Source organism: Dromiciops gliroides, chromosome 1 (genome assembly GCF_019393635.1).
Source record: "Dromiciops gliroides isolate mDroGli1 chromosome 1, mDroGli1.pri, whole genome shotgun sequence".
In the NCBI taxonomy this organism is placed as follows: domain Eukaryota; kingdom Metazoa; phylum Chordata; class Mammalia; order Microbiotheria; family Microbiotheriidae; genus Dromiciops; species Dromiciops gliroides.
The window spans coordinates 357,665,636-357,680,332 of NC_057861.1; the positions used below are offsets into that span (position 1 = coordinate 357,665,636).

At 32.4% G+C, this 14,697-nt stretch overlaps 1 protein-coding gene across 1 annotated transcript in view; it reads right to left on the bottom strand.

Annotated features, from left to right (window-relative positions):
- Positions 1 to 14,697, bottom strand: part of DNAH5 (dynein axonemal heavy chain 5) — a gene marked incomplete at its 5' end in the record, with an annotated part of 294,184 nt that overhangs the window by 113,093 nt on the left and 166,394 nt on the right. Inside the window, 3 exon segments of the mRNA XM_043995374.1 lie at positions 252 to 382; positions 8,866 to 9,038; positions 10,848 to 11,046. Coding sequence (XP_043851309.1) covers positions 252 to 382; positions 8,866 to 9,038; positions 10,848 to 11,046 — 503 coding nt within the window.

Consider the following 14,697-nt stretch of genomic DNA (forward strand, 5'->3'; position numbering starts at 1 on the left):
GGGAGGAGATTGTTATAGACTAAGACTAATTTCTTAAATTATATTTTCTAAGATTGTTATAGACTATAGACTAAGACCAATTTTTAAAATTATATTTTAAAACAAATTGGTAGCTGGATCATGAATATCTGACTAATATATCACTATATTTTTCATGAAATGCCATAGCTACCTCCAACTCAGGTTTTAGCTGTGAGTCTTTTTATAAAAATCTACTTCAGATTCATTAAATGATACGCTTGAAAACAAACCTTGTTAGGGTGATCTGGAAAGAATCATAGCCAGCAATGAATGAAGACAGTCGAGTCAGACTTTGCTTTCCTGATCCACCTACACCCACAAGAAGGGCATTTCCACGGGGGGTACGAAGGACACGAGAAATCTGAAGCACAACATGAGCAAAGCATAAATGTTATTTAAACTATGTGAATAAAGGCCACCCCCCTGAATAGGTTACCCTCCAAAGTTTGTATATGAATCAGTATTTGGAACTCAGCTCATTTTTCCTTTGAAACAATATTATATGTTATCATTAGGGTTGGTTCCCAATTCATATCCATTTAATTAAAAACATCTATCTATGATTTCAGATATAAATACATAAGTAAATAAGATATGCTCTCTGACTTCAAGGATTATATTTCCTGGCCAAAATTAAACTTATTTTGTTATAATGTACTTTAATTATACTGCATCACACTCAATGTTTCTTTGGAAAGAAAATAGATTCAGAGTTTCTACCTGGGATTGAAGGGACATGTGCTTATCTGTCCTTGAAATGAGTATGGGCTTCCTCCACATAAGAAGATGAATGAGAAAGGATGAAATGAATAGATAGATAGATAGATAGATAGATAGATAGATAGATAGATAGATAGATGGATGGATGGATGGATGGATGGATGGATGGATGGATGGATGGATGGATGGATGGATGGATGGATGGATGGATGGAGGGGTTGAATGTTAAAATAGTTGAATAGAGTTTAAATTGATCAAATGATAAGAAATAAAAGGGAAAATACAGCTAGTTTTATAATGTAATGACCATAGGGGTCTCTCCTTGTTCCTGAGCTGTGCAATGCTTTTATTCAATTTCTTGGATAAAGGAGCAGATATAATGTTTAGAAATTTTTCATATAGCACTAAGTTAGGAGGAATAACCAATATACTGAATGACTGAATAAACAAAAAATCTCAGGAGGCTAGAATGACGGCATGAATCAAGACAAAATTAATACTGATTGATATTGAACCATTATCATTGCTTCAGAAATCAACCTCAAGTACAAAATAAGAAACATGTGAAAAACCAAAGGTTTTACTGTATTGCACATCAATATGAGTTAATAATATGACATTACAGAAATAAAACTAATGCAATTTTGAGCTCAACTAAGAGAAATATAGTACACAGAACAAAGGATGTAATAGTCCTTTTGTATTCTTTTTTAGTATAGCCACAGTAGAAATAACTTTGACAAACTATTGCTATTCAGAAGTGGGAAACAAGGATGACGTGAGTATAAAAAGGAGCACACAAAGAAAATCAATTCAAGGAAATGATAATATTTTACCTATTTGAAAGGCTATTATATAAAACAGGAATTAGACTTGCTTTTCTTGGTACCCTTAAGTATAATTAGGAAAAATTTGTGAACGCTGGATAAAGGTGGAATTAGGTTTGATATAATAAAAAGCTTCCTAACTTAAATTTTCCAAAAATCAAAATGGGATCCCTTAGGAGATAGGAAATCCTCAATTAATAGAGCTTTTCAAAAAAGAAAGGACAGCCATTTGTCAGAAATATTTTATAAAGGATTCTTGTTAGGCAGAAATTAGACTAGATAACCTTTGAAGTTAATTCTAACTGTGTGATTCTAGGTTCCTATGATAATGCAGATTATAGACTTTATAAAAGAAGCAAGCAAGAAGTGTTGTATTCTCTCAGGAGGATGGCAAGGTCAGGATCCCATCTATCGTTCATTGGTATGCAGGACTAAGGGAACCTTGTGTCATGTCATGCTGAGGTCCTGGTTACTTAGTTGAGAAACTGATATTAATTGGACTATGAGTCCACTGATACAGGCCATAAATTACCTGCAAAGTTCTGAACTACTTATCATATGTACAAGCGAAGAAAGTGAAATGTTAGATCCTTGGCACAAAGAAATTTAGACCAAGACCTAAAGGTTCTATTTTATTTTCTTCCTCTACTTTTTTTGTCATTCAGTTAGACATAAGAAGAGTGCCAAAAAGGTTTTTTGGTTGCTCTAAAAACTAAAATAAAATTAATTAAATTTCAAAGGAAATATAGATATAAACTGTTCTGAAAATTCACCATAAAATCTGGTTGACTGAGTATGACAGATTTTCCACAGGGTTCTGCAATTGAGGGGATGTATTAAAGATTATGGACACTTTCAGATGTGACAAGCACTGAGGCCATTCTCTGAAAGATATCATCTTGGTTTCTAGTATTTTCCTATAATAAAAAAGTTGTTACAAATAATTTTGTAAATATGTATCCCTTCTCTCTTTTATTTTATTTTTGGGTTAAAATCTAATAGATCAACAGGTGTAAAGTTTTGTGATTGTGTATAATGTTACTAAATATACATACACACATTGTCCTTTGATATTTTTATATTTGGAAATTATCATATTTGCTCATGTTTATCAGGTTCAAAATAATGAAAACAAAAAAAAACACGTTATTTGAAAAACCTCTCTTCCTCCACTTATATAACCACCACTAAATTTCTGACCTCTAACCTCACATAATAGCACCCCACTTCTCATTTAACTATGGTAATCACCCACAAATTTGTTTCCCTAATTCTTTGCCTTCTCTCTATAATTCATTCTCTTCATCTGTGGTATCAAACTCAAATAATAAATGGATCCCCATGTCCCCAAATTGACAGCCTCAAATGAACATTATACATCTCTTCTATATGAATGATAAAATAATTTTCCAAAAATACAAATCTAATTATATAACTCCCTTATTCAAAAATCTTTAAAAGTTCCTTTTTATCTATTGAAACATGCTAATTTATCCTTTTCTGACCTCTGCTCTTGTCTACTGATCTCATGGATGCTAAACATCCTGATGTATAAAGCACTAAAATAATTGTAATTTTTAAAATATGGCTTAAAATTCCCAGTTCTGTAGAAAAGTTGGTCCTATCCTCAAGGTCACAAAGATAGATAAGGACATCTAAAGATAAGTCTCTTCAATTAATCTGCATTTCTTCTAGCTGCAGAATTTCAGATTTTCTATGAAATTATTCCCTTCCTTTTTTTTTATTCCAGACCAGCTCTCATTTACTTTTATTAAAGAAGCTTATTTTCTTTTTCATTTCACTCAAAGCAAAGAATATAAAGAAGTTGTTCATAATACCCCGAGGAAGAGGTTATTAATAGCCCTTTGACCCTATAAGACAATTACTAGAAGAAAACCTGAGTTGGAAGTTGGAGAGCACTTCTCTATATTAAGAAGCCATAAATATTTGTTTGGATAGTTGTGGTACTTGTCAATGGGTAGCTTATCCTAACCTTTAAAAATCAAGAATGACTGATTTGTGTGTAAATGTAATTTTATTTGTGGAAAAGAGCTGCTCTTTCCTTTTATCTATTCAAGATATTGCTAGAGCAAATAAATCATTCACTATCTCCAACCCTAGGTGGGAGAAATTTAAAAAAAGAGAGACAAGGGGGGGGGTAAAGATAGATGAATAATTGGTAGATAGATGAATAAACAGAGATAAAATAAAACTCCCTATGCTTGTTTAGTTTGTTTTATTAAAGAGATCTTTCTTTGATTTCTGTTATATTCCTCAAAATTAAATCTCAAATTAAGCAAAACTGATAAATTGATAACTCCTCTTGCTTTAGAGACTTATGAGTATTGACTAAAACTAGAGAAATTTCTTACTGGGTAAAGTATCACTGAGTTTCTCATGTGCCCTTTATATACAACATAATTTATTGTTTGTATCACTTTTGAAAGAAAAACCTTGTATTGTAATAGCAAAATACATAATATTTTCATATTTTGCATTACTTTTAAGTACTCTATTTATTCCTTGGTTATTCTTGATCTAGGATTTCTAAGACCATCTAATAATCCATTCCATTTATTAAGACATCCATTAATAAGCATGAAACAAAAAAGCCTGTGAATCATGCTCCTCAAATTTGGCTTCAAATAAGTGAATTTTGCATGTGGGTTATTTGTCTTTTTCTTCATCTAGGCTACTGACTTCCAAAAAAACACATCCTTTTAGAGATTACTTGTTGCTAAGTAATGGGCAAGATCAATGAATGCAACATCCAAAATGTCATTTAAGCATTATATGAACACTCCTCAGCCTGGCATGTCCTTCTCTCAACAATCTGGTCCCAACCCATATTTCTAGGATTTCTACACATTACTCCCAATTATACAATCTATATTCTACAATACAAGACTAATAGACATAGATTGAACTCAACATTCCCTCTACATATCCATGAATTTTCTTGTCATACCTCCTCCTCATTCTTGTATTTGTTCCTCATCTCTTTATTTCAGAATCTTGATCTTTATTTCAGGCTCAGCTTAGGCACTGCTTACTCTGCAAAGCCTTCCCTGAATCTTTTTAGTTATTATTTCTATTTCCCCTCTCAAGATGCATTATATTCACTTGTCTGTTTATCTCCTAATGAAATTAACTGATCTTCCCAGGAATGGAAAAGTTTTAAAATATGTCCATAATGGACTGCCTATCTACTATGTGAAGATCAGTGAAATTAAGTTTGTAGAAAGATTGAGTGCTAAGTGATATTTTTTTTTCTGTTTTGTTTAGTATAAGAACTTTAAAAGACATTCAATGAAAGTATAAAAAAGTTGAGATCTTCATCATTGGAGGAAGTATCCACAATGAATGTTATATGTTCCAGTAGCATGCAAATTTATTCAGAATGAAGTATTATTTATGCCTTTATATCTCTAGTTAGATCAGTTCATTGAATATAATATACACTATTTTTTAAAATTTAACAAAGTTATAAAATAATTACTTTGGAAGGTTTTAGTCAATTTTTTAAACCACCTTGAACTTTTCAAATAAAAGATGGTATTTACAAAATATGTCAACCAATCCTCCCAAAAGATTAGTTTCACTTTTAAATAGGGAATGTGAGGCAGATATCTTTAACAACTCAATATTAATGTTTCACTTGTGAATAATGTAAACTGACATTTCTTTCACATCTTAAACACTAATCAATAAAGTGAAGCTTTTAATTAAACAATTAACTTGTAACTAAACATATCTGACATAGATTTTTAGCACAAAGCAGGCATTTGGAAACACTCTTGAGCCCAAGTTTTCTCCTGTTACCTCAAGTGCATTCACAAAATGCTAACCTTCCTCATCACTTACTAGTTCTGTCACTTATAATTGTGTCACAAATAACCAATATCATTTCCTTTTGCTTTATTGACTAAATGAAGGGAAATTTCTGTTCTTACTGAACTATTTATAACTAGCTCTCACTTATCGATGTAAATAAACAAATGTTAAAAAGCATATATTACTTACTATGTGCCAGGTAGTGTGCTAAGAATTGAGGCTATAAATAGTTTCTGCTATCAAGGAATTTATATTGTCAATGAAAATCAAAATTCATAAAGAGGAGTTAAAAGTTTATGTTGGTGGGAGGTGAAATATACACAGCTATATGGAAATGACATAAGGGGAAGGAAATAAACATTTATAGAACAATATGTACCAAAAATTGTGCTAAGCATTTTTCAAATATTATCTTATTTGATTTTCACAACCCTGGGAAGTACGTGTTATTATAATTCATTTTTATAACTGAGGAAACTGAAGTAGAAAATTAAGTTATTTTCTCAGGGACATACAGCAACTAAGTATAAGAGGCCAGATTTGAATCCATGTCTTCCTGAATACAGGCCCAGTGGTCTATTCACTGCCTCACTGAGCTTCATAAAGGAATGCTTTCAGGCAAGATAAAGAAAAAGGTCAATTATAAGAGGTCAGGATCATTTCAAGATTAGAATCCAAGGTTTGTATAGGAAGAAGATAGAAATTTGAAGAATATGGCTGGAGTACAGGGAGCATGGCTTGAAAATGTCCAGAAAATGATGTGAAGATCTACCTAGTTTTTAGTCAATATGTGGTCAAAGTCAATAACAGCAACATTGTGTGATGATGTTGTGATATTATACTTGGCTTTTCTTAGCAATACAATGAAGCAAGAAAATTCCAAAGGATTCATGATGGAAAAGGCTCTCCATATCAAGAAAAAGAATTGTAGAATCTGAATAAAGACTGAACCATACTATTTTCACTTTTTTTCTTTATTGAAGTTTTTCCCTTTTGTTCTGATTCTTCTTTCACAACATAACTAAGGTGAAAATTTGTTTAGCAAGACTGTACATATATAACCCATATCAGATTGGTTGCTATCTTATAGAGGGGGAAGGGAGGGAGGGAGAAAAATTTGGAACTCAAAATCTTATAAAAACGAATGTTGAAAACTATCTTCACATGTAACTGGAAAAAAGAAAATAGTTTTAAAATTGAAAAAAAGTATAGTCTCACTATTAAAATGGGACAATCTTGTGTTGTGTATCATATTCTTCCTTAGACTAGACCATAATCCTTGTTCACACTGGAAATGATATTTAACTTTAGTGATCATCTAATTCTAACCTATTAGTTGACAATGATGAAAAACAGACTGGGGAAAATTAGGTGACATGCCTAAATTCAGATAATGAGTTAAAATAGTTTACAATGGTCAGTGGTAACTATATCTTAGATTTGACTAAAACCACCTCTTATATGATTTTGAACACTGATGTTTCCTTATTTCATCATAATCTCTTGATCTTATAGCTCTCCCTCTGACTTACTACTCTGGAACCAACTTTTCACCCTCACTGTGGCCTCCAAACTATCTATCCCTTCTTATTTCCTAGGTCATTAGTTCTTCTTTGGTCCCACTTTTCATCCTTCACTTTCTTCACTCTCAATTAATTAGTTCAGCTATCATGCAATAAACATTTGTTGAATTTAATTTAATTTGGTACAGAGAAGACAGGCTCTATGGGACCTCACAATGGTTGACCTTAATCTTTTTTAGGGAAATAAAATTCAACATTATCTGCTAATGAAGAAGGAATTAAAAGTTGAATTAGGGATGAAAGAAGAGAGAAGTTTTTGACCAGTTGATGTGTGGAATGATACATGTCATTGATTAGAGATGAATAAACTATATTGTGCTATAAATCCACTGAGGATAGAGATCATATGTTTGTAATGAACCCAACTTTTTTCCAGCAGTATTCATCAGTTTGGGAAGTCAAATGGGTAGATATTGAGGGCTTCCCAAAAGGTTTCCCTTTGGGAAGGTGGAAGGTTGAAAAGTGTTACACATCATACCTGTTTTTGGAATTTTTCCACATATGGATCAGCTATACTGTTTGTTTTCTCTTCAAACAATACTATTTTTATATGGGATGTCTCTCTAGGATACAGGTGAGGAGGAACACCAGGATAATTATGAAGATGTAAGAAATAAGACATAAACAAAAACTTGTTTTTAAAAAGAGATGACATCAATAAAAATCTATAATGGTATGGCAAAAGAATTGAAAGTCTAGGGACCTTTTCCATAGAAAAGCTGAATGGAAGAGGCTTGAGCTTTCACAGGCAATATTCACTAATTTTGTTTTGGTGTTTGTTAAATGCAGAGAGAAAATAAAGGATGGATGGAAGGAAGGAAGGAAGGAAGGAAGGAAGAAAGGAAGGAAGGAAGAAAAAGAATTGTGTCGACTGTGAAGAGAGTTTTGTGAATCTAATACTGGAGTCATCTCCTATTCTGCCAGAATAAAAAGCCAGAGACAGCTATGCAGGCAAAAACAAAAACAAGAACAAAACCATGCTCAGGGGAGGAATAAGAAAATGGGAGAGGGAAATCCTGAGGCCTTCCAACTAGAAATAATCTCTTTCTTTGCTTTATTCTCATAGCACTTTCCTTGTACCTCTACTTTAAGAGTTAGTATATTTCTGTACATATCTTATCTCCTCTACATTTGTTCCTTAAAGAAAGGAAAAATACTGATCTTTATATTTCCCATCACACCTAGAGCAGTACCTTGTCCATGGTATTTACCCACAAAGGTCAGTAATTGATTTAAGCCTGGGTTGAAACATGAAACCTTTCCAAAGAGTGCCTTTTAGCATACCAAATTTAAGAAAAATAGAAGTCGACAGAGTGAGAGGATCCAAAAAGACAGTAAAGTAAAAGTTATGTTGTTTTTTGCCCCATGGATATATGGGATAGCAAAAAAAAATAATAATACGAGCTATATGTTTCCAGACAATAGACTTGCCTATCCTAAAAATAAATACCAAAAAGAAATTTTGATGAGAGGAAAGGAAATTATACATGTAACAGAATTTTCATTTACTTTAAATTTGTCTGTTTTCAGTTATACTTTTTGTGTTTTTTCAGAACATCATAATAAATCTTTTTGACTGAGTTTTGAACTCAAATGCCAATCGCCTTCATTCTGTGTAACAAAAACATTGAGCCAGTAGCAATATAGCAACACTGACTACAATTAGTACCTCACACATACAAAGTATATGTTGTTATTTCAAATCCATGGGTGCAATATGTCATATCAAGTTTAGAAATTAAATTAGAATATAGCCTTGAGTTTATTTTTAAACTGAATTTTTCTCCTAAGAGATGGAAATTAAAGAGAGAAGAAATAATCTGGTGAGGAGCCAACTGTCTATCACTTCCACAAGGCACTGTTAGCAATATACTTGGTACCTTAACTAAATGAATCATGGCATCTGCAAAAAACACCATGTCCATGCCAACTCCACGGATGCTTTCATTGTATATTTGTAGAAACATATTTAAGCGATCTCTCAGTTGATTAAAAGATTCAATTGGCTCATAAATTTTGGGCATTTCAACATCAGTTTCTTCTGAGTCTTCACCTAATACAGAAAAACAATTTTAGTACTGATAAGCAAAATACACAATTTTCCTTCTTTATCCCATCCAACTCAGTGAGCATATTTTATGTTTAAATAATTCTCCTGTACACATTATAAATTGTATATGTTTATATAAAATGACTGAAACCCATTTTTTTGAGAAGCAGTGAAGGTTAAGTGACTTTCCCAAGGTCACATAGCTAGTGTCAAGTGTCTGAGGCCAGATTTGGACTCAGTTTTTCCTGAATCTAGGGCCATTGCTTTATCCACTGCACCACCTAGCTGCACCCTGAAACCCAATTTCTAAGAGGGAAAATTATGATAATTGAATAAGGCATTTAAGTACATGGAAATTCACTGGGTGCTACTATAGTGAATAATTTTTTGAATATCTTAAAGTTTCTGTCATTTAAATTTTACCACCTTTCAATTGACCCTGCTCATATATAACAATGTAATATTTTCACATGGTGAGGATAAAGGAAGGTTTTTGTGGCAAGAGAAATGTTTTTTCCCAACTTTTCTTTTAAAATGAATGACTCATTTATGGAGCCCTTTCTAATAGTCTTCATGTTTAGTTGTTCATAAATACTAAAGTCGAGCATCTTCACAAGGAGGAAGAAACAACTTTTCTTAACATCAGGAGGGGCTATGGATTTGGAAGTAAGCAACATGGGTATCATGTTAAGTTTTCTCCTTATTAAATAATAGGTTAATTATTTCTTTGGTTAGAATTGGAGGAAATTAAATAGAAGTATTCTGTCTCACAAAATACCTTTACCTTTTTAGGACTTTCTTTCTTCCTGACCTAATTTGAAATAAAACTTTTCATCTTCTTTTTGTGGGAGGATAGCTTCAAATGCATATGCTGCACTAAACTTACTTTTTAAAAATTGTAATTCAAAAACTTTTGATAACCACACATAATATTGCCATATCTGCTAAAGATTGCCTGTCATCGCAAACCATTCTATTTATTCATTTATTTATTCATTCATTCATTCATTCATTCATTCATTTACTTATCTATTTATTTGTTTGTTTGTTTATTTGTTTATTTATTTATTTTACAGGGCAATGGGGTTAAGTGACTTGCCCAGGGTCACACAGCTAGTAAGTGTCAAATGTCTGAGGCCAGATTTGAACTCAGGAACTCCTGAATGCAGGGCCGGTGCTTTATCCACTGTGCCACCTGGCCGCCCCCATCTCCAACCATTCTAAAGATATAAATGGCATATATAACAAGCTATATTTTTTTCTAATTGAAAAAAATAAATTGAAGTTCATTCTCTGCATCTTGAATTGCTTCTGCCTGGAGGAGACAAAGTAAATTCATTTAAAATCAAACAAGAGAAAAACAATTACCCCATTACTTTTTCCACAAGGAAAACACAAAATATATGTTTAGAAAAACCATTGAACCACTCTATCAGGGAATTACTTCCACAACAAACATCTAATTCACATTCACCTACTTATAATCATTCTCCTCTTTTGTTATGTAATTGTAGTCTAACCTTTTCATTTTTTTCTCATTTCAATTATTTGAGCACTGTCCAAATGCCTACCTTTTCACACTAACAAATTCTTAATTTAATTAATTCTTAAATTCCCATGTGCATAATTTTCACTCTTATATGTGCTACTCAGAATTGACTGAAATTAATATAACTTACCTTTGAAATACCTTAATAATATTTATTACATGTAAATGGATATTGCTTAATTATATCTTCTTTCTTCAACTACGTTATATTTGGGCCAAAAAAAATCATTATATGCTTGGATGCTTGGAATTTTTGGAATTACCTGTAGCTTCAGGTGCATCCCTTAAGAAGTCAACGAAGTAAGAATCAACTCCACAATCCACCAAGAGTTTCTTTTCTTCACCAAACTCCTCCTCCACCAAATTTGCTAAAGTTAAATCAAACCAATTCACATCTTCTGATACTGTAAATCGATCAGCAATAACACGTTTACATTCATGTTTCCACAACTTAATCAATGCCTGTTGAAAGTATAATTAAAATATTAAAATAATCCATATCAATTACTTATTAGGATCTTTTCAACTATATTTAGATATGACATTTGAAATCCATTTTGTTCTTTCTTAATCTCATTATTCTCTGAAGATGTAGGTAGAGGTATGTTAAAGTAACTTGCCTATTATTTGTCAGACACATAAAACAAAGAGCCAGAGATCTTTTTTTCTGCCTGAAGTGAACTTTACTATTTTATTTTTAATAATAAATTGAAGTTCATTCTCATAATTTCAATTCCTTGCTGCTCAGAAGAGACTATTGAAGTGAAATACACTTCAAATCAAACTATAGAAAAAAAATATGACTATAAAATAAAGAGCCAGAGGTTTGTTTTTGTTTTTGTTTTACTGAAGTAATCTTAATATTTGATTTTAAAGGAAACCGAAGTTCATCCTCATAATGTTAATTCTTTTTTTCCTTTGAAAAAGTTGTTGAACCAGAATGAATTCATTTAAACTCAGATAAATAATGAGACCATTTCCTTTTCCATATGGAAAGTTTGTATTTTATTTATGTTTATAGATGACACAAAGCTAGGAGGAAACACCAACCCCTTAGATATAGGGTAGCTAATATTTTGAATATATTATGTTCAAGTCTGGGCACAATATTTAAGAAAAGACATAGGCAAGGTAGATATAATAATATGAAGAAATGAAAAGCCAAAGGGAAAGCATAGTAGAAAACACTGGGATAAAGATCAACAAGTAGAAACACATACAAAGTTGTCATTGGTGATACTACAGACCATCTGAACAACAAAAAAAGGAAAAAATAAACACATTAAAATGGGCTCTAAAGAATAACATAGTAGTGGTAACTTGAATTATATGGATATCTGTTAGTTTTCTCTTGGTTCAAAATGAAGAAATTCATATTCTTTTGGCTTAATTTAATAATGATCTCATAATGCAAAGGGTTAAATAATAAATAACTTTACTAGAAGGAAGTGATTGCTAAGAAACAGATGAGAATTAAAGAAGGGACCACTTTGTCTTAGATTCCATGATCATTAACAAGGGAAAAAAAACAGGTATAGCCTTTAAAATGTCCTAAATTTAGGAAGAAAAGATTTCTAAAAAATTTAAGAGAAAAGATAGGTAGAAAGTTTTATCCTGAAATTCTACAGGAAAAGTCAGTCCAAGAAGCAAGGTTAGGAAGAGCTAAAAAATGGCATTCTGAACACACGCAAATAGAAGCACTTTCAGTGAGAAAGAGAAGAGGATATCTCAAAAAAAGTCTTTTTTAGATACAGAGGGAACTCATCAACAAACAATTTTTAAACAAGTATAAAAAGACAAAAGAGAGGCAAATATGGAAAATTAATATAAAAATAAGTCAGAGCCTAGAAGACTAAAGTCAGCAGTATGATGTTAAACCATCATACTTAGGTAAGCCTGGATAAATAAAATAAAATAAAAACAAGCAAAGGGTGTGTTGTCTATGTTGTCGTTATTGTTGTATAGGTATTTTGAGGAAAACAAGAGGACTTCTTTTAAGGCATAGTACTACTACAATGGCTCATAATACAGATGACAGAGTGAAGTCAAAAATGTTCAATTCTTACATTTTGTTGTTTTCTCTGACAAGTAGAATAGAATTTAAGATGGAAAAGAGAAAACAAGATCACCTGATATGAAGAAGTACACTCCAAAAGTACTATAGCAGTAGTAAGAAAGCACCTACCTAGTTTTGCTAAATTCAAGGCACAAGCCTCAAGTGAACTATAACCTAGATTACTAAAGAAACTATTACGTACACCTATAGAGCTATTGTCCATGGCCTTTGAAAGACCTTAAAGAATGGGAGCAAGTCCTGCAACCCTGAAGAAAACAAAATATTGACCTAATTTCTTTTTGGCATGGTTGGGGAGAAGACTAACAATTCCTTGGAAAATTCTAGTACATATTATTACATAGATTATTAATGATCAGAGAGGCTGAAAGGGAAACTGAGGAAAATAGGATTAAATGGTTTGCCCAGGGTCACAGACCTAATAAGTATGTTAAGCCAGACTTGAATTTATAAAGATGAGTCTTCCCAACTACAGGCCAGGCACTCTCTCTACTGAGCTACCTAGCTGCTTCAAAGAGACTATAGGTTGGGGTACGGTAATCAATCATATCAACTGTCAAAATTTATTGAGGTTTTGTTGGATTTGTTAGGTTGTTTTATAATAATCTGAACAGCTGATTAAATGCAATGATGTAGCCAGAATATGAGTATGATATGGAAAAATATGTTCAAAGATTAAAATAAGAGAAATGTTATATGATCATGGGAATACTAGGGTAAGGAACTAGACTTGGGATTTCATTGGTAAGGAGAGATTCCACTGAGGAATTTCCTCTTGCCAGTAAAGTTCCACACATTTTCAACAATTTATAGTCATAAGAAATTATCTTAAATATTGAGGGAATAAGTGATTTATCAAGGGTTACATAACCAGTATATGTGAGAAATGGGACTTGAAGCTATACTTAGTACCTTTCAATAGTAATATTCTTTTTTTTTTTTTGTGGGGCAATGGGGGTTAAGTGACTTGCCCAGGGTCACATAGCTAGTAAGTGTCAAGTGTCTGAGGCCGGATTTGAACTCAGGTACTTCTGAATCCAGTACCAGCACTTTAACCACTGTGCCACCTAGCTGCCCCCCTCAATAGTAATATTCTTACAAAAATCAGTTGGAATTCAGTTATCTTTAGTAATAGAAAAGGACAAAAGGGAGAATTATTTTAAAATGAATAATATTTTAAAACTATATTCCAGAATTTAACAAATATGACAAGAATTTTGTTGTGGAAAAATCAAAATTAAGATAACTTACTGCTAATATAATGAAACTCAATATTCTGAACTTTGGCAAGATTTCCTTGACAAATGCTGTTTTAAATTTATTACCTTACTTATCTAGCTGCCAAAGGAAAAGTAATCCTTTCTTTGCTTAAGTACTTGGTGAGCTATCCTTTATATAGGACTTTAAGACTTGCAGAGTACTTTATGAATAGCATTTCATTTCATCCCCACAATTACCATGGGGGAGGCAGATGCTATTATTATCATCATTTTACAGATGAGGAAACTGAGGCAGAAAGCAGTTAAGTGATTTGCCCAGAATCACATAGGTAGTGTCTAAGGAGGATTTTAACTGGTGTTCCTGACTCCAGGTCCAAAGTATCACCTAGCTACTGCTAGCAGTTAATACACTTAATTGGAGATTTGTTGACATCTCAACCTTTTCTGCTTACTCTGCATGCATAAATAACTTTAAATTCCAGTTCCTTAACCCCTTGAGTCAAGTAAAGTCTAAGAGAGGGCAAATCTACCATAAGGCTGAGAGTCCTGGATGTATATTAGAAAGGAATTGATCAGTTGGGTAAATTAAAAAAAAAAATAGACCCACTCAGATCTTCCAAAGTTCAGTTCGCAATGTGCTTGAAGTAAATTCTGGGAATATTGGACACTCCCATTAATCAAATCTAAGTATAAATACAAATTATCAAGCCAAATATAAACTATCTAGGAGCTAATCAAGGACCAGATTCCCTCCAGTAGTACAGTAAATTTTATTTTTAAAAAGAAAAATTGGGGGCAGCTAGGTGGCACAGTGGATAG